This window comes from Crinia signifera, chromosome 5 (genome assembly GCF_055691185.1).
Source record: "Crinia signifera chromosome 5, ASM5569118v1, whole genome shotgun sequence".
Classification (NCBI taxonomy): Eukaryota; Metazoa; Chordata; class Amphibia; order Anura; family Myobatrachidae; genus Crinia; species Crinia signifera.
In genome coordinates this window covers 64267172-64294638 of record NC_139221.1, presented here as the reverse complement: position 1 = coordinate 64294638, position 27467 = coordinate 64267172, and the positions used below count along the sequence as shown (strand labels likewise).

Below are 27467 nucleotides of genomic sequence, written 5' to 3'. Positions count from 1 at the left end.
AGGGATTCATATAAGGATTCCTGGCAGAGGCAAAAATAGATATTTGTAGGTCCTATAGCAAAATTTTGTAAGGGCCCCTATGTGCAACACAATGGTGAAAAATATATATAGCACATGCTACTTTCAAATAGCATACCTTCCAACATCTGAGGGTCAGAAATTGGTGCAAAATATCAGAAAGGACGTGGCTATGGGAAAGGGGGCGTGACCACACATCCTTTCCTATACTTTCAATACCTCTGTCTGCCTGTGAGTGGAACATAATCACTTTGCCTGCCCTGCCCGACATACCCCGCCCAGCGCTGGTCCTCTCCTGCTGTGCTGTGCTTCATTGTCCCTGCTGCCCTGCACAGTGCACACTCCAGCATGACGTTCTTCACCAGTCTTATCTATCCCCGAGCAGGAGGCGGTGGGTCCGCCGTGTCCCCCCTTGGTGCACCTCAGGAGTTGTAGTCTTGTTTGTCAGCTCCCCCTCAAGCTCCCTCGGGAATAGCCGGCGGTGTCTAAAACTACTCCTCCCAGAGAGGTGAAGGAAAGAGGCGCCTGTCAAGCACTGCAGCTAAAAGGCTAAAAAAATAGTACAATCGGTACAGGGGAATTTAGCCGGTACAGGCCATTAGAAAACGGTACTGTACCGGTAAATCGGTACCGTTGGAGGATAGGGAAATAGAAGGTGGGCTTGCAATAGTAGTATAATGAAAAGCAAATGCACAAGTGAATTTAGTTAAATGTATGTCGAAGAATCAAATGCAGATTGTGTCACTGTGGTTTATGACTAATTTATTTTACTTCTTTGTTTTACTTCTATGACCTATGACTTAGCAAACAAGCCAAGTGTTAATATCCATCAGAATAGTTAGTATTTAGATCTTAAATATATATTTACCAGGAAGAATATATTAATGCCTAATTCTCTGTGAACAGTAAAGTGTCTTTATGTGCGGGTAGCTGAGATTTATTAGCTTATGCTAATGCAAGATTCTTTTCAGCCATTGTGAGGATCCATGTGCATCTGCGAGCAGAAAGCCACATCCGCCATTGATTTTATGCCAACTGCTCACACTACCACTATTAGTAACTGAACTTACAGTTATTCCATGCTGGTGCAAGAGATCCAATCTGCCATCTGTTGAGATGAGATCCAATCTGCCAGTAACATGGCTATCAGCTGCCTGTCCAATGACTGACACATGTAAAGCCATTCTTTATAAATTGCCTGGTGGCCTTATCTATGTAGAGAAGACCACAAGGACAGTGTATGCAATAGACATCTTGATCTTTGTTTCCTGGAATGTGGGTGCACATTCTGACTATGGGCTTTATTCTAGTTCACTCTTAGAGGCAAATTCCTTCTTAGCTGGACAAAACCATGTGCACTGCAGGGGGGCAGATGTAAAATGTGCAGATAGAATTCGATTTGGTGAGTTATTTTGTTTCTGTGCAGGAAAAATACTGACTGCTTTATTTTTACACTGCAATATAGATCTCACTTTGAAGAAAAACCCCACCCACATCTAATTCTTTATGCCCATGTTACATCTACCCCACCTGCAGTGCACATGTTTTTGTCCAGCTAAGAATTTGCCTCTAAGAGTGAACTAGAATAAGGGCCTATGTCACAAACCAAATTCAACATTGACTATAATCAGTACACCTAAGAAACACTTAAAAACATTAGACCATCTATAGCTATGCTATGTTTCTCTGAAACTGTCTGCTGTATGGGGGCGGACATTTTGTGGTGGTCCTCATAGCAGAAGAGGGGAGCCGGGACCAGCGCATACTGAACGTAGGAAGACTGCGGGGGTTTTTGGGGTTTGCATGGGCGGCGGGCGGGGGTTGGTGCGGCGGGGCGGGCGCCCTCCCTTTTATTGGGGGGGGGGCGCCCAAAACCTAGTTACGCCACTGGAGTCCCCGTCCGCCGGCGCTTGCCAGGGGTGCTCCTTGTGTCGATTTGCAGCAGTTATAGAGTGGCTTCAAAAACGCAGGCACGTCAGTTTTGATTTCAGGGTGTATCTCAGCCCACGACTGCAATCCTATACACAATGGCTCAGGCGTCTTTCTTCCTGCGGCCATGCTGCGCAACCCTAGGATTACTCAGGAGTTTGATAATTATTATTTATTACCAGTTATTTAAATAGCGCACACATATTCCGCAGCACTTTCCAGAGAATATTTGAACATTCACATCGGTCCCTGCCCCAGTGGAGCTTACAATCTATGCCCTACCAGATGTACACATACATATAGACATTTTAGGGTTAATTTTTAGCAGCCAATTAGCCTACCAGTATATTTTTGGATTGTGGAAAGAAACCAGAGTACCCAGAGGAAACCCACGCAAGTACGGGGAGAATATACAAACTCCATGGTGGGAATCAAACCCATGACCTCAGTGCTGTGAGGTAGTAATGCAAACCATTACACTGTCCATGCTGCCCATTACACCATTCGTACTGCCCCAACTGATAATCAACTGATCTGTGATTGTCACTGCTTCTTAATATGCAAGCACTGGGACTCATAAAGCTGATGGTAGGTATTGTAATCAACATCTACACAGTATAATCTGTGAGCTGCATGTATGCATACAGAATGATTGCGTTCAATACATGCAGCTCAATCAGCAAATAGCTATAATACACAGCATAATAGTACTTACTGTAGATGCCGCTCCAGTGTGGCCAGGCTGCCGTCCTCCGTGCCTGCTGCTTCTCTCCCAGCCAATACCTCCTGTACTGCTTGTGCCGATAATCGGGTGAAATCGGCCCAAAATTGTAGGTGTGTGATATCTGATCCGATCCGATGCGCGGTCCCGTGCGCATCGGACCGGATCAGGGAGGTCGGACGGTCTGTACATACGATCACGTCCGACCTCCCTGTATGCATATGCCTGCCACCTGACAGGCATATGCATGCAGACACCGGGGCAGCGGGTCCCTGAGCACCGGCGAGTGCTGCTGACTGACCTGGCCTGGCGGTGGTGGGGGCGGTGAGCGCTGCTGACCTGGCCGGGCAGTGTACTTACACATAGCAGCAGCGGGGACGGGCAGCGCAGTGGCGGCTATTATATTTTTAAAATACTTGTCAAATGACCGGCCGCTCTCTGATTGGCTGAGAGCTCTCCGGCCAATCAGAGAGCGGCCGGTCATTTGACAAGTATTTTAAAAATATAATAGCCGCCACTGCGCTGCCCGTCCCCGCTGCTGCTATGTGTAAGTACACTGCCCGGCCAGGTCAGCAGCACTCACCGCACCCGCCGCTCGCCCCCACCACCGCTGGCCGCCGCTGCCCGCCCCCACCACCACCGCCGCCGCTGCCCGCCCCCACTACTCCTCACCGCCCTGCAGCTCCTCTGGTTTTTTTTTACATGGGATAAATCACATGCAATTTATCCCATGTAAAAAATGGCACATCAAGTGCCAAATTGTATGTGAGCCTCCGGGGAGCTGCCGGGTGGCTCGCAGGTAAATTGGGTCCGACTTGTCGCTATGACAAGTCGGCCTAATGTATGGGGGCCTTTAGTCCTTACCTCTACCATTGAGGATCCGGATGGGGCCTTTTACACTTCTCCAATGTACTCTCTGAGTGGAATCTCCACAGGACCACACAGCAGGCAGCAGCAGACAGGGCCGGGCACCAAAAGCAGCCACAGTGCGGATTTGGTGTGCCGCGCATGCACAGTAAGATCCTTGAGGTGCACAGGGCAGCCAGGAGACAGCCGACTCAGACTCAGCCTCCGAGCGCTGAGCGACTGCGACCTGTCAATCACCGCTGCGGCAGCCGACAGGAGACTGGAGAGACCCGAGGATGGCGGGCGCTGAGCTGGGTTGGGACGGTGGACACTGTGAGTGTCAATCACCACTGCGCCGGCAGCCGACAGAGACAGCCAGGAGGTACACGGGGGCAGCAGCACGCATAGGCTGGGACAAATCACATTGAGCTGAGCCAGCCAGCACAGACACGCACCAATGGGGGTAACACACAGAGAGGCCCCGGCCGGGCTCTGGGGCCCTCCAGATCGCCGGGGGCTGTCACGCATGTCCCCCTTGACCCCTTCTGTTGTCGGCCCTGGGGGGAGGGGGGGATGCTGCCCATTGCACCAAGTCCCACTGCTGAGCACCAGACAACTTGCTCCTCCTCTAATGCCCCTTCCTATTCAGCACCGGGGTCCCCTAGCACCTCCTGAGTTATGGTCATGAGTCTGCGCACTGGAGCGCTCAGACCCTAGTGTGCATGTACTGATCAAATATACCACTTACTTATCCTACACTGCTGGGCAATTTTTTATTGACCAACTAGGGAGAATTTATTGAAAGCATCTTCCATTTGGTATGTTTCTATTCTTCATCTGCACATATTACTTTAGCACTTATTTACTTATTTGAATGCTCAGGTACTGACCAGTTGATCAGCAACATTATTGCAGGGTTGTCTACCCTCCTGTAATGGTGGGAGGGTCCCGGAAATCATGTCAACCTCCCAGCCCGCAGAAAGAGGGGCAAGCCTCCTGAAATCCGGGCAGTTTCCCATGACACCTTCTCGGTGGGGGGCTCCGTGGGAGCAAACGACGCGGATCATGTCATTGTAGCCCCGCGCCCCTCTGTGCAATGCCTGAAATACTGGCATTGCACGGCGGGGGTGGTGGCCACATGGATACAATCATGCTGGCCATGCCCCCACATGGATGATCTACGCTGCCCTGCCCCCATCCAGACCCTTTCCCACCCTGTCAGTGGCCCCGCCCCCTGCCTTACTGAAGTAGGCAACTCTGCATTATTGGCCTAACCCTAGGGCCAGGAGGCCCCACCAGGGTTATGCAGTGGTATGGTCCCATGCTTATGGGTGCATGCTTAATCAGAGCCATCACTAGGATTGTTGTCACCAGGACAATTTGGATAGATAGAATATACTGTACTAGATACATGATGGGAGCAGTAAAATGTGATTAGTTGCTATGGACAACAGCCCTCCACTTATGCTCTTTAAAAGGTTTTACGTCTATTCAGTTCAGGGCTGTCTTAACAGCATTGTAGGCCCTGGGCAAAGCAATGCCAAATGAACCCCTGCCCGCCAATTCACGGGGGAAAATGTAACCAAAGAAAAACCATAACATGCCCCTCCTTTGGTTTTATATCCAGGGCCATCTTAATGGAATTGTGGGCCCTAGGTAAAGCAATGCATTAGGGCCCCTACTTAAGTTAAAAAAAAAATAACTTCCTGCGATGTTTCTCCACCTGCTTCTCTCCACAGTGGAAGCATATGGAGAGAAGCAAAATTGGAACAAAAGTTTAGCCAGAATTGCACCACGTGTATGCCCCTTTACACATATAAAAACATAGAAAAGAAATGCTATACAGAGCTAAAATAAGTGTAATGATGACCTGAAGCCAGAGGCAGAACTCTGGGAGGCAATGGAGTCATCTGCCGCCGGGCTCCTGCTCTCAAGGGGGCACCTCTACTCCCCTGCAATTTTAAATCCATTAATTGAAAGCCATTGATATCACTTCGGAATACTGAAATATGTGTTCTCTCTCTCTCTCTCTCTCTCTCTCTTTCTCTCTAGATATACTGTATATATGCCTGTTATATTTCATAACAGACATACAGAATATACAGTATATACTTTATATAAGGTTTTGTGTGTATATGGGGGGGGGGAATACACATCTTGCCTCCGGGCAACTGGGACGAACTTACGCCACTGCCTGAAGCAACTAAGCCAGCCACGGAAATGTACTGCACACCCCAAATAAATCTTCACTTCTTGTAAGCTTGAGAAACTTGTACAAATATATTTTGGATGATCTTTTGCAGATACTGTTTATTGTAGAATTTTATAAGGGAAATGTTGGACACCATCAAAGTGTACCGCATCCTCTCGCGTGGTTTGCTGCTGCTTTGGACACTACTCTCCTCTCCCTCCGTGCCCTAGTGGATGGTAGGGCATGAAATAACCCTTGTCGGCACATGTCAACACATGTCGGCTAAAGAAAAAAGTTAAAAACTCATGTGGATCTTTTGCCTGTCCACCGTGCAATTGTCAACCTAATGCTTGTGTCGACCTTCCAACCCTGTCGACCTTACCACGAAAACCAATTTCATTTGCCGACCTAAGCCATGTCGACCTTCAGTGGTCGACCCAATGCATGTTAACCTAATATGTGTCAACCTAAAGACTGTATACTGAATAGAAGGTCATGGGGCAGATGTATTAAGCCTTAACAAGAGATAAATGCAAGGGTGATAAGGAGAGATAAACGTCCAGCCAATCAGCTCCTTACTGACTTTTTTCAAACACAGCCTGTGACATGGCAGATAGCAGGTGATTGGCTGGGCGTTTATCTCTCCTTATCACCCTTGTTAAAGCTTAATACATCTGCCCCATAGTTACTAACCAGTGGGTAGTTGAAGTCATGGGGCACTGCCTAAAAATTTAAGCTAGCAATAGGAATAAATGCTACATCAGATTCTGTTTCCATTTCTGAGACGCAATATGTTAAGGTTTTTCATTCTTTTAAAAAACATATCTACGGTCAGGGGCGGATTGGGATGTAAAAACAGCCCGGGAAATTTATGGAAGCAGCCCTGGGGGCGGGGTCTGCTAAGGGGGTGGAGTCTGTCAAGACAGGGCGGGTCCCTAATAATAGAATCTGATTTAGAGTTGCATGCAGTTGCAGCCTGACTTGTATTTTTGATGCAGTTGCATATGCAACTTTATGCTAATGCTGTTATACTGCCACCATTGGTTGCATTTTTGAAACTTTCACCAGCAACCCCAACAGGTAACAATCATACTGACCCCAAATATAAAACCCCACAGAAAACAAAAACATATGCCCCCACACGACAAAAACACACTGGCCCCCAAAGAAAAAACAAATATTGTCCCAAACAGAAAACAATACACATTGGTGGCCCAACAGGAGAAAAACACATGACACCAGACAAAAAAAAACATTAAACGCTAGCCCCCACAGGAATAACATAAAAACATATTGGGCTCCACAACAGCAAAAAAAAATAATTGAGAGGTGCCAAAAATAGAAAACAGCCATCACATATTACAATATATATCTGTTTATCTATCTATATAAAATCACAACAGCTCACACATATATAATCTACGAACTGCGGCACTGCGGTCTGATTGAAGTGTGCAAATGAAGACTGAAATCATGGTGCATCAAAACCATGATTTGAGTCTTCATTTACACACTTCAATAAGAGTGCCACATTTCGTGGATTATATATATATATATATATATATATAATCACTGCCAGGAAGCGGCACCCGACAAAAGAAGAGTCAAGAAGACATATATCTCATCATCAACGTTTCCAACTTTACTTTAGTTCGTCATCAGGATATCAGGTATCCTGACGACGAACTAAAGTAAAGTTGGAAACGTTGATGATGAGATATCTGTCTCCTTGACTCTTCTTTTGACCGCATGCTGCTCCTCCACTCATTAAGGGATCACCTCTCTCATACCTGGGGGGAAGGCATATACATATATATATACGCTCATTACAGAATCTCCCCATACATATAACCCTGGCAGGGCTGGTGTAAGGCTTCTCAGCACCCTAGGCAACCTACTGGTCTGACAGCCAATCAATAACTGATGCAGCTGGACCACAAGCTCTGAGAGCAGTGGCGGATGACAATCAGCAGTGAGTGGTCATGTAGGTGGTGGGCAAGGCACCACTGGCACACACCTAGTTACGGTCCTGCACATCACCTAGTGCCCCTATATTTACATTACGCTTGACAGTAGTGCCCCTTACACAAAATATCCACAGTAGTAGCGCTGCTTATACATACAGCATAATGCCCACAGTAGAACCCTTCCACACACATAATATCCACAGTAGTAGCACTGCTTATACATATAATGCCCACCGTAGTAGAACCCTTACACTTACATAATGTCCACAGTAGTGGTACGGTTTACACAGAATGACCACTGTTGGCCACATTAGCAGCGTTGCTTATGCATAATCCCCACTGTTGGCCACAGTAGTAGACAGTAGTAGCGCTGCGTAACGCCCACACCAGTTGCTGACAGTAGTAGCGCTGCATATCGCCCTCACCAGTTGCTGACAGTAGCAGTGCTGCGTATCGCCCACACCTGTTGCTGACAGTAATAGTGCTGAATAATGGCCACACCAGTTGCTGACAGTAGTAGCGCTTCATAACGCCCGCACCAGTTGCAGACATTAGTGACACTGCATAATGCTTACACTAGTTGCCGACAGTAGTGACAGTACATAAGGCCCTCACCAGTTGCTGACAGTAGTGACACTGCATAATGCCCACACACCAGTTGCCGACAGTAGTAGCGCTGCATAACGCCCGCACCAGTTGCCGACAGTAGTGACACTGCATAATGCCCGCACTAGTTGCCGACAGTATTGACACTGCATAATGCCCGCACCAGTTGCTGACAGTAGTGTCACTGCATAATGCCCACACCAGTTGCTAACAGTAGTGACACTGCATAATGCCTGCACCAGTTGACGACAGTAGTGACACTGCATAATGCCCACACCAGTTGTGGACATTAGTAGTGCTGGGTAACGCCTGCACCAGTTGCCGACAGTAGTAATGCTGCATAATGCCCTCACCAGTTGTTGACAGTACTAGCCCTGGGTAATACCCGCACCAGTTGCCAACAGTAGTGGCACTGCGTAACGCCCTCACCAGTTGCTGACAGTAGCAGTGCTGCAAAATGCCGATACCAGTTGCTGACAGTGGTAGCGATGCAGAACACACTCACCAGTTGCTGACAGTAGTATCCCTGCGTAACACCCTCCCCAGTTGCTGACCTTAGTGACACTGCATAATGCCCTCACCAGTTGCCGACAGTAGTATCCCTGCGTAATGCCCTCACAAGTTGCTGACAGTAGTAGCGCTGCAAAACGGTCGCACCAGTTGCTGACAGTAGTAGCGCTGCATAATGCCTGCACCATTTGCCAACAGTAGTAGCGCTGTGTAGCGCTCGCGCCAGTTGCCGACAGTAGTAGCGCTGCGTAATGCCGATACCAGTTGCTGACAGTATTAGCGCTGCATAACGCCCACACCAGTTGCCAACAGTAGTGACACTGCATAATGCCCTCACCAGTTGCGGACAGTCGTGACACTGCATATTGCCCTCACCAGTTGCGGACATTAGTAGTGCTGCGTAACGCCAGCACCACCACTTTATTTACCTTAAAAGCTGGCTGGCTGGCTGGCTGGCTGTGGATCTACTTCTTTCTTTCATTACCTGGGCTCCCGTGTAGCTCCGCCCCCTTACACTCGTGTAGCCCCGCCCCTTCCACGCGTGTAGCTCCGCCCCCTTCCACTCGTGTAGCTCCGCCCCTTTTCCAGGATCTGCTGTCACTCATGACTGATGAGGGATGATGACATTAAGGGGGTTGGGAGACAGATCAGAGGAGATCAGCTCTGTGCTGCCGGCGCTGCTGTCTCTCTGTGCTGTGACTGAGTGTGACATACTGGGAGCCGGCAGAGACAGAGCCTGACTGAGGACAGCAGCGGCAGGGATTCACAGCATGGACTGGACTGGACAGCACCTCTCATGGCTGGCCGCTCCCTGCTTGCAACCATCCTCACAGATACAGACGCTGGTGAGTGGTGAGTGACGTCGTGACACTACAGACTAGAGACAGAACCGCGGGAGCAGCTGCGTGCTGCCAGACATGCGCACCAGCCCTCCCGCGGACATTTTTGCTCTAGTGACAGTCAGTGCTGGCCGCAGCCGCAGCCATATTTCTTTGGGGCAAAGTCCGCAGCCCAGCCAGGAGGTTGAGCAGCCCCTTTATAACTATTATGGGCCGGCCCACCGGGAAACGGCCCGGTTTCCCGGCAGGCCAATCCGCCCCTGTCTACGGTACAGTACAGATGGAGCAGGTCTCATCTTGGCAGGGGATGGCGCTGGCGTCGCCAGCCGCCATCCCCCGCCAGCGCCATGGCGATGGCGAGAAGGGGACGCGCGCGCACAAGAGGCACGCGCGTCCCCTTCCGACGGCATTTCCATCCGTTCCCCCGAGTCCACGCCGGCTTGCCGGCGGTAACCCGGGGTCCCCGCCGCCTGCCCGCACCCCCCCCCTAACCCCCCCTAACCCTGTCCGTCTTCCTGAGGCGGAGACGGACAGGGTTTCCGTCGCGCTGGCGTCTCAGTATATTCGCTGGCGAGGCTGCTGGCGGGTCGCCAGCGGGGACGTTCTGGCGATCCGCCAGCCAGGATGGGAAGTGCCCCATCTGTATATAAAGATTTAGTTTGTATAGTTCTGTTCTGTCCACCCCATATACAGTATGAAATATTAGCCACCTCTTGAATACGTTTCCGTACTGAATGCTGCACTATATCTTTATTGATTTATTTTATGTTCCTGTTTTTCAGAAGAGATAAAGAATCCGAGCAAGAATATCCCTCGCAGTATAATAACAGCCATGTCTGCAGTGATTGTCTTCTATCTGCTGGTGAACATCTCATACCTCACCGTCCTGACACCCAGGGAGATTGTATCTTCAGGTGCTGTGATATCTCGTTTGTTAATGAAACCAGTATGGACAGTCAATACGTAACCAATACTGTATTTAACCCTTTCATGGGCCAGACTAACCAAATCAATATAAAGAGCTCTCCCAACCAAGGGGCACATTTTCTAAGATGCAAGTTGTATTGAAGAGGGCATGTTGCTGAGAACAACAAATCCGATTCTACATCTTATTTCTTTACCACCTTTGAGAAGATAATAGATAGAAAAAGGGGAAGTCACTCCGCCCTGACTGGCTGAAAGCGTCTCCAGGGAGATGCCTACAGCCAATCAGGGCTGAGTGCTTCTATAGTCATCAATGCGGAGGAAGCTGGCACTAGCTGTCAGTGCAAGGGGAGTCGGCTCACCCCGTAGTCAGTGCGGGGTGAGGCTGCAGCAGAGAGTCACTGCTGGAGCCTGGAATGGTATGTATATTGCTGTAAAATGAGTGGATGTATTAAAGTTATACTTTTCTCTCTGGACCTTATTCTGGTCGGTTTGCAGCAGGGCTGCGTTCGCATGGGGACTGATGTTTTTATTCTGCGCATGTGTATATGTAGGGTGCATGCACCCACGACGAACAGATGCACCCAGGACAGCAGGCGGGGGCTGAGAGGGGCGTTGGGGCGGCTCCATTAGCATATGGGAATGCCCAGCGTCTCATGGGCATTCCAATGAGAACACTGGGTGTTCCCATGCTAATGAGGCCATGACGCTGGTATGGGGGGCCTATTTCCATGAGGCCATGACGCGGGTATGGGGGGCCCATTTCCTTTTCATCGTGCATGCATATGTAAGTGACTTGAAAGTCACTTTTATATGTGAACACCTTACACATCTTTCAATGGACGGCGAGCATCGAAAGATGTGGGAGGTTTCCCCTTCCCTGCAAATGGATGTTACTGTGGGGTAGATTTATTAAGCTCGGTGAAGTGATAAAGTATCTGGTTTTTATCACCTGCCAATCAGCTCCTAACTGTCATTTTTCCAATCAAGCCTGTAACTTCACAGTTAGGAGCTGATTGGCTGGTCATAAAGACCAGACACTTTATCACTTCACCGAGCTTAATAAAACTGCCCTTTTGTTACAGTCATTCAAAAACCCCTGTGAGCGAGTCGCCCGTGCAAATGGGTGGCGGCAGCCAACCATTCGCAAGGCGGGGTTTGGTGGACTCGCAAGGCTGCGAATTCGCAGCCTTGCGAATCAACCAGAATAACCCCCTGTATGTGTTTTTATTTAAACATTAAACTAAATGTCCAAAGGGGCCCATTAATGCCCCGCATGCTGGGACTTGTGGTTCGCCAAGTCCCAGCATGCGGGGGAGGCCTTCTGGGACTTTGACTGTAAAAAGCAATGTTTTTTTAATGTTTTTATTTTACACTTATCAGCCCGGCGTCCACGGCCTAGGGTCGCCGGGACAGCCCCAGGCTTCAGCTCTGAACAGTAAAGAGATGTTCCCACTCCCCCAGGTCCCCCATTCACGGCTGACCAGCCACGGTGAGCATGATATGGCAGAGGGACCTTACATAAAAAGTGTCACTCGGCTGCGGCATGATACTGCAGGCTGTTGGAGCCCAGTGCTGGTTTCAAAATACAGGGGACCCCCAGTTTTTTGTCCCCCATATTTTTGGAACCAGGAACGACTAAATACCGCACATTTTCATGTCTAAAACAATCGCACATTATCATTACTAAAAATCACACCATGTTGAATGTTTCACCCGCAAATTCACATTCCATTAAATAGTCATTTTTTTTTTTCTAATCCCGGTTTTGGAAGATGCGATAATGTGCGGTTTCAGAGATTACGAAAAATCGCATCCCATTAAATGTCACCCCAAGTTTCTGGCACAAGGACAGAAGGCTCTAACAAGCACCAGAGTCTACTGCAAAAGTCTGCTATTGAGGGGAAAAGGGGTATATCTACCTCTAACAACCCCCAGGGATAGATTACCAATACAACTTTGTTTGCTCTTTCTAAATTGCAATAATACAGAGTTCTTAGCTTTAATGTATAGACAATGGGCCTCATTGCATTTAGTATGCCAACTCGATGGGCTAAGTATAAATGTTTGGGAGACATGTACAGATTAAAGGTTCCAGGTGGCCTAGACAAATACACATGTAGCTCCCCTTGTGATCCTGCTGAACACACGTATAGGCACTCAGGGACTCCCAGTAATACTGCCCATGTGCATGTAACCAAGGTCATACAACTGGCATGTAGGATCTAATGCTTGTGGTGTGTGAAGGAGACTTTTACTTCAGGTTGCCCAGCTGGCGCTGTAGCACAATGTACAGAAAGTAATGGTTCCATCAGTAAGTTACATTGGCGCAGCCATCAGGCAGTCACTTTAAGAACTGTACCCTCAAAGCACATTGTGGCAAGTGATAGGTAACAAGCATATAAGAAATGTACAGCCTTAAAGCACTATACAGCCTTAAAGCACTGAGAAGGCCTTCATTTAATTCCTTGGCTGTCATCTGCACGTCCTGGTGCCCTAGGCTGCAGCCTAATCAGCCTATTGGTTAATTAGACACTGTGTGCACCATGTCCAGTTGTCTGCGGCAACTATGTCAACATTCGGGTAAAATAAGTGAAAAAACCCCACGTCGACATTTTTGACAATTGACCTTCCCCATGTCGACATAATGATTGTGTCGCTCTAATGACCCTGTTGACCTAACCCATGTCGACATTCAGTCATGTCGACATTCATGCATGTTGACCTTCAGTCATGTCAACCTTCATGGTTGTTGACCTTCAGTGGTTGACCTAATGCTTAAAGACCTAATGTCTGTCTATCCATACCCCAATAGATTATAAACTTGTATTTTTATCACAAAACAATGTTTATCACATTCATGACTAGTTTTAGTATTTATGTATCTGGCTGTCACTGTTAGCTTTCCGCAAAGTTTGGGTCTGCATTTCCCTCCCATGTAGGGAGTAGTTCTGGAAATGTTCAGATTATTAGGATATGAATATGAGTTGAGGTGTTTAGCCGATGTAAGTAAGGAGGTTAGTACACAACTTGATTCCAACCCGTTGTAGATTATATTGAGGAAATTAGTATATTGAAGATGAACAACAGTCAATATGATAAGGTATCGAGCTCTCCTGGGCTAAGTACAGTACAGCCTTAAAGCACTGAGATGCTCCAATAACACAGTGACAGGCTTGGGCACATTCAGACCCTTTTATAGAGTCAAGTAAACAACATGCACCTGCAGTCTAATCAGACTAACCTTTAAGTCTTGGGAGATTTGATGTAATTGAGGCTGATAAATCCTGCACAATAAAACTTAGTTTAGAGAGGGTTTGTAGCATTTAACCATTTAACTTTATGTCAACACAGATCACATTAGTAAAATATTCTATACAATCCTTTTGTTGCAGCTGCGGTGTCAGTCACATGGGCTGATAGAACAATTCCATCGGTTGCCTGGATCATTCCTGTTTCTGTGGCAATCTCAATATTTGGATCCCTCAATGGCGGCATGTTTATGTTAGGGCGATTAAACTACGCCGGAAGCAAAGAAGGACATCTGCCAGCTATCATATCAATGCTCCATGTGCATTACCTGACTCCAGCGCCAGCCATGATCATCTCCACAGTTATTGCATGTGTTTTTGTCATTCCTTCTGATCTCATCTCATTAACAAATTACTTTAGCTTTGCATCCTGGCTGTTAGTTGGACTTACTTGTATTAGCCTGATTGTGCTGCGTTACAGAGAGCCCAACCTGCACCGTCCATACAAGGTAAGAAATGGAGTAATAATAATCAGGATAATAATATTAATAATACTATATGAAATAAACGGTACTTGTTTCCTAGCACGGCGCCCATCGCATCGTATACCATAAGACTAAATAAGGTATACAATGGTATGTGATGCGATGGTATGCGATTTTTTATTGTAGAAGCACCCTGATGGGTCCTTACAATGTTAAATGCCCCCCCACTATCAACGCCAACCCGAAGCACAGCAAGCCCTGTGAGGGGACGTGGAATACACGTAAAGTAATATGCGTCCCCTCGTGGGGCATGCTGCGCTCGCCACACTTCAGGCTCGGTGGCTCGCTGCACTCGCCACACTATCTAAAATCAACTCCACGCCGACGTGGATTGTAGGGGTATGAAAAAGTTGGAAGACGTGTACCGCCACCCCTCGCGGGCTCGCCACGCTTCGGGTTCACGTGTGGTGGTGCATTTAACATTGTAAGCACCCATTAGGGTGCTTATACAATTAAAAATCGCATCGCATGCATCGTATGCATTGTATGCGGCTATATGGCATGCGATGCATGCAATGGCATTAGATGCCATAAGATGGAAATCTAGGAAATCCGTGCTAGGATACAAGTACCAAATAAACAGTCTCATTTTTAATGGTATATTAGCAAATACATGTTAAGGACATGTACAGTAAGAATATTAAACCTAATATTTCGCATTAGTTCTCAGTAATGTCGTGATTGATTATTTGTCCCAACAAAACTGCTCTTCTTAAAATGACAGTGACAATTTATTTTGCCACAGTCATTTGCCAGTTCTATTTGTTCATAAAGGTACACATCCTTTTAAAAGCGGCTGCAGTTTTGTTTGTTATAACCATTTAAGGTTCATATATGGATTATATCCACCAGCGCTCCTATGTGATCCTAGGATCACTCCCCCCTGCTACAGGTATAGAGGGATTCTGCAACTGGAGTAATATAATGTATTAATTATCTTTAAATAACTAGCACCAAAAATGCATAGTGTGAATAACGTGTTGGTCCATGAGTAACATAAAAACTATGAGGCAAATGTATTAAGCCTGGTGAAGAGATAAAGTGGTAGGTGATAATGCACCATCCAATCAACTCCTAATTGTCATTTTTCAAACATAGCTGATTGGCTGGTGTGTTATCACCTATCACTTTATCTCTAATTAATCTCTTCACCAGGCTTAATAAATCTGCCCCTATGTTACTACTTCTCTTAATTTGAAGAATGTTTCTCTTCTGGACCTTGTTAAAACCCTTGATATATGTAAAAGTTTATATCATGTCCCCCTTTCCCTTGTCTGCTCTAAACTATACATATTGAGATTTATTTTGATTTTTCCATGTGAGTTTTGTGATGTAGGCCATAGTGTATACCATTTTAGTTGCCATTCTTTGTACAGTCTCTAATCTAATTATATTATTCTGGAGATTTGGCCTCCAGAGAACTGGACACAGTATTCTAGATGAGGTCGTACCAATGACCTGGCAGTGGCATTATTACTTCTTTCTGCTGCTGATTCCTTTCCCTTTGCAACCAAGCATCTGACTTGGCTTCATCATTGCTTTCTTAAACTGCTTACCTGCCTTTTAATCGCCTGATATAGTGACACCTAGACCCCTCTCCTCCTCAGTAGTTTCCAATATAGTGCAATACTACATTTAGCCTTTGCATTTGTGAGCCCCAAGTGCATGATTTTGCATTAAATTGTATTTGCCATGCTCTTGGCCATTCCTCTATTCTACAGAGAGGATCAGTTATTTGTTTTATCCCTTGTAGTGTGTCTACACTGTTGCATACTTTTGTGTATGCAAACTTAACCTTTTCCCCTGTAAATGTACTCTTTAATTTTTCTAAATATCCCTGAAACTTTACTGTGTCCCCCTCCCCTTTCTTTCAGTAGTAAATACTGAGCAAAAATAATTATAAAGATGACCTGCTATTGGAAAAAATTAGGGTTTGGAAGCCGTAACTTAGATTGTCCAACAGTAATTGAACACATAAGAAAGCAGTAAATATAATCACAATTATGTAATATGTGTATGTCTTAAATGTATACAAATTTCTAAAACATCTACTGTATCTCCACCCCCCTACAATGAAGCAGAGAGATTGTATTATAAATGTAACCTAGTATTGGTGTGTGGATGTATAAATGCTTTGCTTGTATGATAATCACAAATGTTGTTTGCAATTTCAGGTCTTTCTTCCTATTGCCTTTGGAGTTGTCGCAGTATCATTGTTCCTGGTCCTGGCGCCTATAATACAGTCTCCGAAGATCCAATATTTCTATGCCTTATTGTTTATGTTAAGCAGTGTGATTGTCTATATACCATTTGTACACTTCAAGATACAAATCCCGTACTTTGACAGGGTCACCTGCTATTTACAACTCTTGCTTCAGGTCTCTCCAACAGATATATTTGAGGATAGTAAATCTGAATAAAGTCAGAAGTGTTTATTAAGGAAAAATGTGAAACAATAAAGACATTTGAAGTTTACCATAGCCAATGATTATGCTTCGATGTCTAGTACCTATCTGATGGGAGAATGAATATGTTCTGCCTTGAAGCCTACAGGTTAGAGGCCAGAACTTGGCTTTGTAACACAAACGTTATATCCATTATCTGGAGAATCTGCTCAACCCCAGCTCAGTGACCTTGGGCATAGGATGGATGGCAATATGGCAATCTGCAGTGGTGCTGGACACATGATTGATGAGTTTCACAGGAGACTGAGATGTTCTACAGGCACCTTACACATGATGTGATGTGCCGATAACTTTCCATTACGGGAGCGCACATTTGTTTTTGTAACCTCACTTGCATTGTAAAGGAAATTTAAACATGTAAAAATACTAAATAAATTAATCAAAGCCAAAACCCATGAAAATGTCCTGTTCAGAATTTAGACACCTGAAATAAAAACTAAGGGTTTAATGTACAAGTCAAGAAAGTGAAAGGAGTCAAAACACTGTTACATACTGTGTAAAGAATAAACTTTATGGCAGAGATGAGAATGAGTTGTATAGAATTTTGCGCTCTCAGTGTGAAACCTGGTATATAGAGTGCACTACAGAATCACGAATGCTGAGTAAGCAGTGAGGGAGCATAAACCACTAATAGGTTCCCCAGGTCACACTTGGAAGGTGTCATGTGACATGTTAATTAGGATGGGCACAAGGCCTATCAGAGCAGGGGGAGGGATGTAGACAGGGTAAGGAAATCACATGCTAGATGTGAGATCACTCTGTCCTGAGAAGCCCCACCCACCCTTCCCTATTTCTCTCTTCTTCGGCGGCTATAAAGAACGGTCATCCTTTTAAGATCTTGTGTGTGTGTAGATAGTGGGGTGCACTCTCCCTTGACATCATTTGTCATGGGCCATGCTTCTGTCCGGGGGATGGCCACACCACCTGCCAGGGTGGATGACCAGGGAGAGTGATCACCAGCGATGGTGTGTATGTGTAGTCATCTGTAACCCCCACTTTCCTATAGTGACCGTTCTTTGGTGCCGCCACCATTTATAGTTATAGTTTAATTGTCAAAATTAAATTTGACATTCATTTTTGAAACTCCAGCACTTTGTGTCCGTGTCTTTTTTATTAGATAAGTTAGTTGGTTAAGATTAAGTTAAGGTTTAGTTTTGTTGAACTGTAAAGTGTGGTCCTGGGGATACCAGATGGCGAATTTATTCACTTTCTAAATGTTGCTTCATACCTAAAGCATTCTCCTTTATCAAGATGGTCTCTCTAGGTTTGTCTGTGCATGAGTGGCTCCATCTTGTTTAATATATTTTAGTGCCGCTTTGGTACACACATGTGTGTACTTCTCAGATCCTCAAAGACCCTGATATTCCTGTGTGTCATGATCCTGTATATGGAATTAGGAAAAGGACAAAAGGGGCACACTCAGGTCCGAACATAAATAAACCTATCTTTTATAAGAGCCTCTCCACCCAGCCCAGGGGGGTATTAGAGATTTCACTGATTGCCCCATCTTCTCTCTGGATGTACCCCTGGCTGAGGGGCACATTAAAAGTATTTCCTTTTTTTTTGCATGCTTTTTTAAAGTAATTTAAAATAGTTCGGCCACACCCACTGCTTTGCATGGGCCTGACCAAGCTTTCATCAGAAAACCATTCACCATATCACCCTGCAATACTGTACACAATCCATGCAGACCTACTCTCCCGGATCCTGCGAGAGGACTCCTGATTTTGGGGGTAGTTCTCAAATGCTAGAACAGTGGACACCCCTCCCGCATTCTGACCACTTCCAGGTGAAGTTGGCAGAGCAGGAAGCTTACCAGCAGTCATCCATAGATGGGGCCTAATGACGCTCTTCTATGCTAATCGCTTCATGTTATCCCCGTTTGATGCAAATTTGGCCCAATTGCTGTATTTTCCCTGCATATGGGTGGGGCTTAATTTTGCGATTAGCAGAGCTCCACCCCATTACCTCCTACCTACATCTCCTGTAGAGTAAAACGTTGAAGTAGGTAAGTGTGGAACAAGGGTGTATTGTTGTTAGTGTGGTACTCTAGTATGTTTAAAGATGTTACCTTTCAGGACAATCTTCACTGGCAATTCAGGATTTTTCTCAGAGAGGTATAGTACATATAAAACAGGTGATAGTGAAACAAAGGGGGTTTATTACAATTTCCGATTTTTTTCAGCATTAACAGCAATGGATAACCATTTACTTACAATAGGCACTTAGTTGTAATGCAATACTATTATTTATTTATTTATTATTTATTAGCAGTTTCTTATATAGCGCACACAGATTCCGCAGCGCTTTACAGAGAATATTTGACCATTCACATCAGTCCCTGCCCCAGTGGAGCTTACAATCTATATTCCCTACCACATGTACACGCACACACAGACATTCTAGGGTTAATTTTGTTGGGAGCCAAATTAGCCTAGCAGTATATTTTTGGATTGTGGGAGGAAACCGGAGTACCCGGAGGAAACCCACGCATGTACGGGGAGAATATACAAACTCACAGTTAGGGCCATGGTGGGTATTGAACCCATGACCTCAGTGCTGTGAGGCAGTAATGCTAACCATTACACCATCCGTACTGCCTATTATTATTTTATTACTAATTACGAAAACTTAATTCATCAAGGATTATAGGGTGGGGTGCCCCAAACCAGAAATGCGGTAAAATCCCAGTTATCAGGGTTTTTACTGCATTTCTGGATTCTCTAACCCCCCTCTGCAGTGTCAGCGCCATAGAGGGAATCGCCAGCAAAAGCAAAAATTGCCCCCTTTTTGGCCGTGCATAGATTCTGCTGCGCAAGTGTCCCTATTTTGAGTGTTAAGAAGTTGGGAGGTATGCTACATTTGCAAATTTTCGGAAATCGTGTTTCAGAAGTTTTTTGACAAAATATTGTACATTACCAAAAATCGCACCCTATTACATATTGCCCACTATAGTTTTGTTCATTATCCTTTTAAAAAATATCAATAAATTTACTGTGTAAAGTTTGTGTTCTGTCCACTCCGTATATGAAATATTAGCCACCTCTTGAATATGTTTCCGTACTGAATGCTGCACTATATCTTTATTGACTCATTTAATGTTCCTATTGTTCCGAATAAAGAACCCGAGCAAGAATATCCCTCGCAGTATAATAACAGCCAGGTCTGCAGTGATTGTCTTCTATTTGCTGGTGAACATCTCATACCTCACCGTCCTGACACTCAGGGAAATTGTATCTTCAGGTGCTGTGATATCTAGTTTGTTAATGAATCCTGAAAGAACTTTCACAGTTTGTCATTTGTCAGCTATGCGCAAGGAAGTACCATAGATCTGCATCCATCTATTGCGGTTTTCAGCTTTCCAGTTAAGTTCACTGAGTTTGTTTGATTTTCAGTTTCTCAGACTTCTTAAGGTCCATACACAATGGGCGATTTTGCCCAGTGTGTATGGACAGCGATGATCGCTGGTCATCACTGGGGGGAAAGCCGCTCAGTGCATACACACTGAGCGGTTTTCCGCCTGCCCAGCGGTGTCAGCGGGGGGCAGACAGCTTTCCATAGCGCAGCGCTATGCAAAGCCATCCACAAAGCCGCTCATCTGCTGGTAATACAGCAGGGGTGCGCGCAAAGGGGGGTTCCGAGTATCTAGAAGCCCCCCAGGCTGCCGATATATCGTACACCGGTTCCGATGTTTTTCACGGCCGGGCTCTGTGAGTAACACTGAGAAGTGCTGCTTCCCTCCGACTTCCTCCTCCCTGCTGCTGCGGCTGCAATGAGCTGCAGATGCAGCCGCTGGCAGGCCGGGGGAGCACCTCTCAGACTGATGACGTCAGCCTGAGAGGGGAGAGAGACCGAGGAGCAGCAGCGCTGTGGCAGGGCAGTCTTCTGAACCATGTGAGTCACACTGTGGGCTCTGGGGCGACCAGCACTGGTCTGGCAACCTTGTTAGGGAATGATAAAAGTACACTGGTAGTGGGGACCGCTGGCGGGGGGACTCCTGTGTGTGAGGGACGTGCTGGAAGCGATTCTGTGTATATGTGACAAGCGGCCGGTCCAGACCTGGCCGCCCCCCCCCCCCCCCGACTGGGCTGCTGCTGCTCCCCCTTGTTTGGCCCCAGGACGCGCTACTACAGCAGTTAGCGGCCGCGGCGTCTGTCCGACTCCTGCCCAAACTAAATATGGTTGCGCTCGGCTATGACATATTCAAAGCTGGCCGCGGGAGTGCTGCACGCTTCCGTTGTTCTGGCTGGCTGCGGACACATTCCGTCTGGACTCAGGAGTAACCCCTTGCTTCAAGCACATTTCTTCTCCTCCGGTTAGTGGCAGTAACCGCACCCCACCCCACGCTGCTGCGATACATATCCCCAGCCCCCCCCCCATGCCACTACAAGGCATACCCCCCCCCGGCCGCTACAAGATATACCCCCCCCCCCCGGCTGCTGCTTATCTCCATCAGCAGGAGAAAACATTCGATGGTCGGCAACCATTAAATTATTTCCCCTGCCATCGCAAATATAAGACAGTTGAGACTGACTTATATTTGAGGCCGCCTGGACGAAGAGATGGCAGGCGGCTGATGTCATTATAGGGCATAGGCCCATTCGCATACCCATGGGAATGCTCAGCATTTTCATGGGGAAGCCCATGAAAGCTTGGCGTTCCCATGGCCCAGTGCCGCCACTGCCCTGTCCGCTCCTATCCCTCCCTTCCCTCTGCAAAGTGCCCAGCGAGTGAGTAACTTGTCATGGCCTTTCGCAATCGGGGGTTTGCACATGCGCAGAAATTGTAGGAATTGCCGTACTGGGGGTGGGGCTTGATGGTGTCTACATCGGGCCCCGCCCCTGAAGTGCTGCTGACAGTCTCCTCTTGGGGCTTCTCCTGTAGAGGAGACTTTAAAAGTAGGCAACCCTGAGTTATAGCTGTGACTGGTCTGTTGTAGAATTCTTGGTGATACTGTGTCATTGGGATTGAGAGCATTTCTTATCATTAATGGAGTAGATTCTTCCGATTGCTGCAGCATTGCATTAATAATAACACCTCCCAGCTGATGGAGGAGTGTTAGTATAGTAATAGTACAGTAATAACTGGAATAACTTTACCTCCTGCAGTCTTCAAATACATCCATCTAATTACTGGCAATGAGCTTCGTGAAGCAATAAGGAGATGCTGTTTTTCCCCTTTCAGCCAAATAATATTCATTTAAAGATTTTATTTTAGTGGAATTTTTTTTTTTTAACTTCCTACTCATTTAGGGCTAGATTCTCTAAGCTTCAAAAGTGATAACATGGAGAGTGATAAACAGCCAGCCAATTAGCTCCTACCTGCCATGTCACAGACTGTGTTTGAAAAATAGTATTGGGAAAAAAGGGGAAAGACTCTCTTTTTGTCGGGGCACTCTTATACAGTAATTAATACGGTTTAATAAAGAAAATTAGAAAAAATGGGTGAACATGTGACAGACACAGCTACGTCAATTGTGGTAAAAACCCTTAAATTGTAGTGATACACTATTGGTATGTTCAGGGATGTTCCCTGATACAAGTATTCTTAATTTTTAAAATATAGCTTTTAATAAGGTTACAGTAAAATTAGACACTAGACATGGACACACAAACAGATAACATGAATAGATACAACCGCCTAGGCCAACACTATGCCTAGGGATGTGATCCCTCTGATAGATATTTGAGGAATAGGCTCCCTCTAGCAAATTTCTGAGTGTTTCTTTCCACAAGTCTGAATTGGTCAGATACAAAGCAGCCATAGACAACGTATGTACAGAGAAAAAAATATTGCTCAATAATCTACAAAACAAGTGCTTCACAGTTCATGTAAAGGTTATGATATTGAAGTGTTATATGTAGTCACTTCTTACATCAGAAGTTTACAGTGTTTCCACACTTGTATCAATGTTCGGAATGCTGTTTGGATACACTGTAATACTTTAGACTGGACAAAGTTTTTGCACTTTTTAATGTATTATGCTCATGTAGATTTCCCTTGTTTTAGGCTGCAATTGCCACCCTTCTCCTACACAGTTCCAACTGATATAGTTATGTTTAATAAACTCTTATCAGATTATTTAGAGAATTGATGGGTTTTTAGAAAGAAGGCTAGTAATTTTTGGCAGTATGTGTATCAGTTCCACAGAGAATAATATAGGTCTCAGCGAAAATATAAATAGATATTATAGTCAATTTTGCAAAAAGAGGTAAGAAAACGGTCTCCACTCTACCAGAAAATAAAGGAAAGAAAGAAAGAAGTAAAAGAAGGAAAAAAGAGAGAAGAAAAAGGAAAAAGGAAGGCTGTGTTTGAAAAATGTCAGACAGGAGCTGATTGGCTGGCTGTTTATGACTCTCCATTTTATCACTTTTGAAGTTTAGAGAATCTGGCCCTTATTCTTGGGGCACTATTCTCTGCTTGCACAGAAAATTATAAGCATACCTAATTTTAAAAATAATTTGTCAGATCTTGCATCAAAATCTGCCAGCTGTAATTAGCTAACACCAGTAATTTAAGAGTTTCCTGCAGTGCCGCCCTCCCCCTATAGAGTGCACACAAACACTTTATTGCCAAATCTTCCAAATCAACCAATTTTGGAGAAAAAAATGAAACCGTTGATGTATTTCTCTATAATTCTGCATGTGATATTGTATTGACTATACATGGTGGTGTGCATGTAAGAATCCTCTAACACAGTGGTTCTCAACCTTGGCCCTCAAGGGCCCCCAACAGTGCACGTTTTTCAGGTCTCCTGGCAGTTGCACAGGTGCGCTCATTATTCACTGACACATTTTAAAAGATCACAGGTGGAGCAAATTAATTCACCTGTGATTCTGTGTGGAGACCTGGAAAACAGGCAATGTTGGGGGTTCTTGAAGGCCAAGGTTGAGAACCACTACTCTAGCAGGTAGATCAGCGGCCGGGAAGCTATGCAGTTGGACGGACGGCTTTGTGGCCGTAGGGCTGAGCAGACGTTCCGGTGATTGTGCAGCCAAGGGGCTGAGCATGCGATGAGCAGCTGGAGGGCTGTGCAGGGGGTGAGTGTCTGGGGGCTGTGCGGCCTCAGCATGCAGCTGAGTGGCCAAGGGGCTATGCAGCCAGAGGGCTGAACAGGCAGTCAGATGACTTTGCAGCCACGGGCTGAGCAGGATGCTGGGGGGCTGAGCAGTCGGAGGGCAGTGCAGATAACTTACCAGCAGGGGGGATGTGAGTCCGGGGGGGATGAGTAGGTAGCTGAGCGGCTTGGGGCTGAGCCGCAGGGGGGGACTAAGCGAACAGATGGCTGAGCAGGGGGCTGAGTGGGCACCTGAGTATATCACTGCTGCAGCCATACCTTGGGGCCCCTCAGATCATCAGGGCCCGGGACAGCTGTACCCTTTGACCCCCCTGGTCATAGGCTTGCACATCAAGTATAGTCAATACAACATCAAACATACACACTGAGAGATTTTCCCCTGTCCAAGCGCTATTCGCATAAGTGGACTGCTTTCTATAGTTCTTACCATAGCCAATGATGATGTTTCAATGTCTATTACATATTGGGAGAATAAATGTGCTCTGTAACACAGACCATGAGCCAAATGTACTAAGCTTGAAAAGTGACAAAATGGAGAGTGACAAACAACAACCGATCAGCTCCTTACTGCCATTTTTCCAACCCAGCCTGTCAGATGACAGTTAGGAACTGGTTGGTTGGTACTTTATCATTCTCCATTTTACTAATTTTCAATCTAAGTACATCTGGCCCTTTATGTCCATTACCTGGATAATCTGCTCATCCTTAGCTCAGTGACCTTGGGCATAGGATGGATGGCAATATGGCAATCACGGTGGTGCTTGACACATGATTGACAAGTTTTACAGGAGACTGAGATGTTCTACCAGCAGCTCACGAATGATGGGATGTGCAGATAACTTTCCATTACGGGAGCGCAGATTTGTTTTTGTAACCTCACTTGAGTAGTAAAGGAAATTTAAACATGTAAAAATACAAAATAAAATAAGTCAAATCTAAAGTTCATAGTGTGGGTAAACACCATTTTACCCACACCATTTTTCTGTTTCCTAGTGAGTCCCCAGCAGACTCATTAAACACCTGCGGCAGCACTGGATTAATTATCTTAAATTACCTAATCTTAATATTTTTTAAAACTAGCGCCGGGACTAGTGAGTATTGTAGGAGCTTTTAAACTCCACAATACCCACATCCTTTTCTTGTCAAATCCAACGTTCATATAAATTTCCTGTTGAGACTTTAGAAACCTAAAATGAATACAAAGGGGGGTAATGTACTAGTAAAGAAAGCAGAAAGTGAAAGGAGTTATAACACTGTTACATACACAGTACTGTAAACAATATACCATATGACCGCTGATGCAGGGGTGAATAAAAGTTGTCTGTAATTGCTCCTTCATTGCACGCACAGCAGTAAATGTACATATTCACACTCATGCATCTCTTATATTACCCGCATCTGTACCCTTGGGTTCCTTGCCTTCATTATTATCAGTATGCAGTTGAGCCTATCTTGACCTTGGTGTAATTAAGCACACACACAAAACTTAGCCTAGATGTGACCGCTCCATTATCACGCAGTCCTGCTCCTTCATCACTAAGCAGAGATGAGAATGTGTTGTGTAGAACTTAGCGCTGCCTGTGATTGTTTCTGACCCTGTGAGAGAGGATGGAGAAATGTAAGTGAATAATTAGAAATTCAAAAGTACAATTGAAAAGTTAAACCTATGAACCTGGGTATGCAGAAATAATAATTCATATCACCTGGGGATCAGTAATTGCAATAATGGAGTTGTCTTGAATATGCTCAAGTGAAGCATTTATGAAGTACCTTTGCACACAATGGGTGGTATTCAATGCGGCCAGTGAGGGAGTTTTTATGGCGAGGATGGCTTGATTTCGGTGACGATAGCTCAAAACAAGCCATCCTTGCCGTTTAACCGCCTCACCCTATTCTATGTTCCAAGGGAATCCTTGCCTTTAGCAGATGGCGAGGATTCCCCTGAACGGCGAGGTTTGCCGATAATGCAGCAGGCCCACTGCATATATCAGTCACTCTCACCATTTTGAAGGCAGCACTCACCGTTTCCACAGCACTGGAAAAACCCATGGAGGTGGAAACGGCAAGTGCAGTTGGGTCAGTTGAATACTAACCTGCGAGCTTTGACGGTGAGCTATCGGCACTGCTCGCCGCCACTGCTCACCATAGGCATTAAATACACCCCAATGGCTCCCGCTGCATGAACTCTGATCAATAGAAAAAACAAGAGGAAAGCAAACTAATAGTTGGGGCACTCTTACTGGTAGTATAATATAGTACAGTATATAGCATAGTATAATATAATATTATATAGCAAATATTAAATATTATATATTGAGTGTTTAGTATACCGGTTAATTACTTCATTAACGACCTCCCCGGATTTTTGGGGGGTTCAAAGTAGAGATGAGCGGGTTCGGATCCTAGAGATCCGAACCCCCACGAACTTACCTGATCCGAGGCCGGATCCAGGGAGTTTGATGGTCGCCGCCATTTTTCTGAGTTCAAATCGAGGCTGGACGTCATCTTCCCGCTGTCGGATTCTCGCGAGACCTGGGGATATATAGTTCCCGGCGGTCGGCGCCATTTTCAAACAGACAGCTTTTATGCTTTTTTAACAAAAAATCAGAACCCAAAACCCAAAAAATCCAAACACAAAACACTTAGGAGGTGTTTTGCCAAAACCCATTAGAACCCAAAACCTCAAGGTAATTAGAGCCCAAAACCCAAAACCCGAAAAGTGGCCGGTGCACATCCCTAGTTCAAAGTGCAGATCCCAACACCCGAGGCTGGCAGTGTCCCGCAGCTGGGGGGAGGGGCTGTTGGGAGTCCCTCCTGTCAGCTGCTGGGCAGCGGTGAATAAACAGCGTCTATTCCCGCAGTCTGGGGGGCGGATTGGGGACCAAAAGTGGCCCTGGAAATTTCTGGAAGCAGCCTCATGTGGGTGGCACCAAACCAAAATGGGCGGGGCAAGTATAACAGTAGGCGGGGTTACTACATCAGTATACCTGCCGGACTTGAAGCTGAAAGCTATTTTTACATATGCTATAACTGAATTTGCTCGAGTTTTCAAATGAATTAATGAAAAATTATAAAAAATTATTATTTTCTCCATTTGAAGCACCTTACTAGTGTAGCCTGCTTTACTTATTTTTAATTCAGTGTTTTTATTGAGATTTTTGCATTATACAAAAGAACCATATAAACAATTTCTCGACAGAGACAAAATGGTCAAGTAGCATATAGGTATGAGCAATATCTTGAATTGACATATGATAATGTATACAGAAAATTAAGTTGGGTTGTATCTGTTCCTTTTACCACTATAGATGAAATGTGTTGGCCCGAAGGCGCCATCCGGGCACACACCTCAACAGGAGATACTGAAGCACATATACAGGATTATGATTGAAACGACATTACAACCCCATAGGAGCAAGGTAAATCAGGAAATAGTCATCTGTCGGGAAGTCTATACTAAACCCGCTAATCTAATAAAGTAAACCACCCAAAAGCCCAAAGCAAACCTACCATAAAACCCCCCACCCTGTACAACCCACCCCCAACTGAGGCGTACTTGGATCCCATTAACTACCCC

General features: G+C 45.7%; 1 protein-coding gene across 2 annotated transcripts in view; it reads left to right on the top strand.

The window, feature by feature from the left end:
• Positions 1–17900, top strand: part of LOC146080273 (solute carrier family 7 member 13-like) — a 61898-nt gene extending 43998 nt beyond the window's left edge. For both annotated transcript variants that reach the window (XM_083187351.1, XM_083187349.1), the window contains exons 2-4: positions 10410–10541; positions 13947–14311; positions 16522–17900. In XM_083187351.1, coding sequence (XP_083043477.1) covers positions 10410–10541; positions 13947–14311; positions 16522–16767 — 743 coding nt within the window. In that variant the 3' untranslated portion in view covers positions 16768–17900. The remainder of the gene's footprint in view (positions 1–10409; positions 10542–13946; positions 14312–16521) is intronic.
• The last annotated feature ends 9567 nt before the right edge of the window (positions 17901–27467 follow it).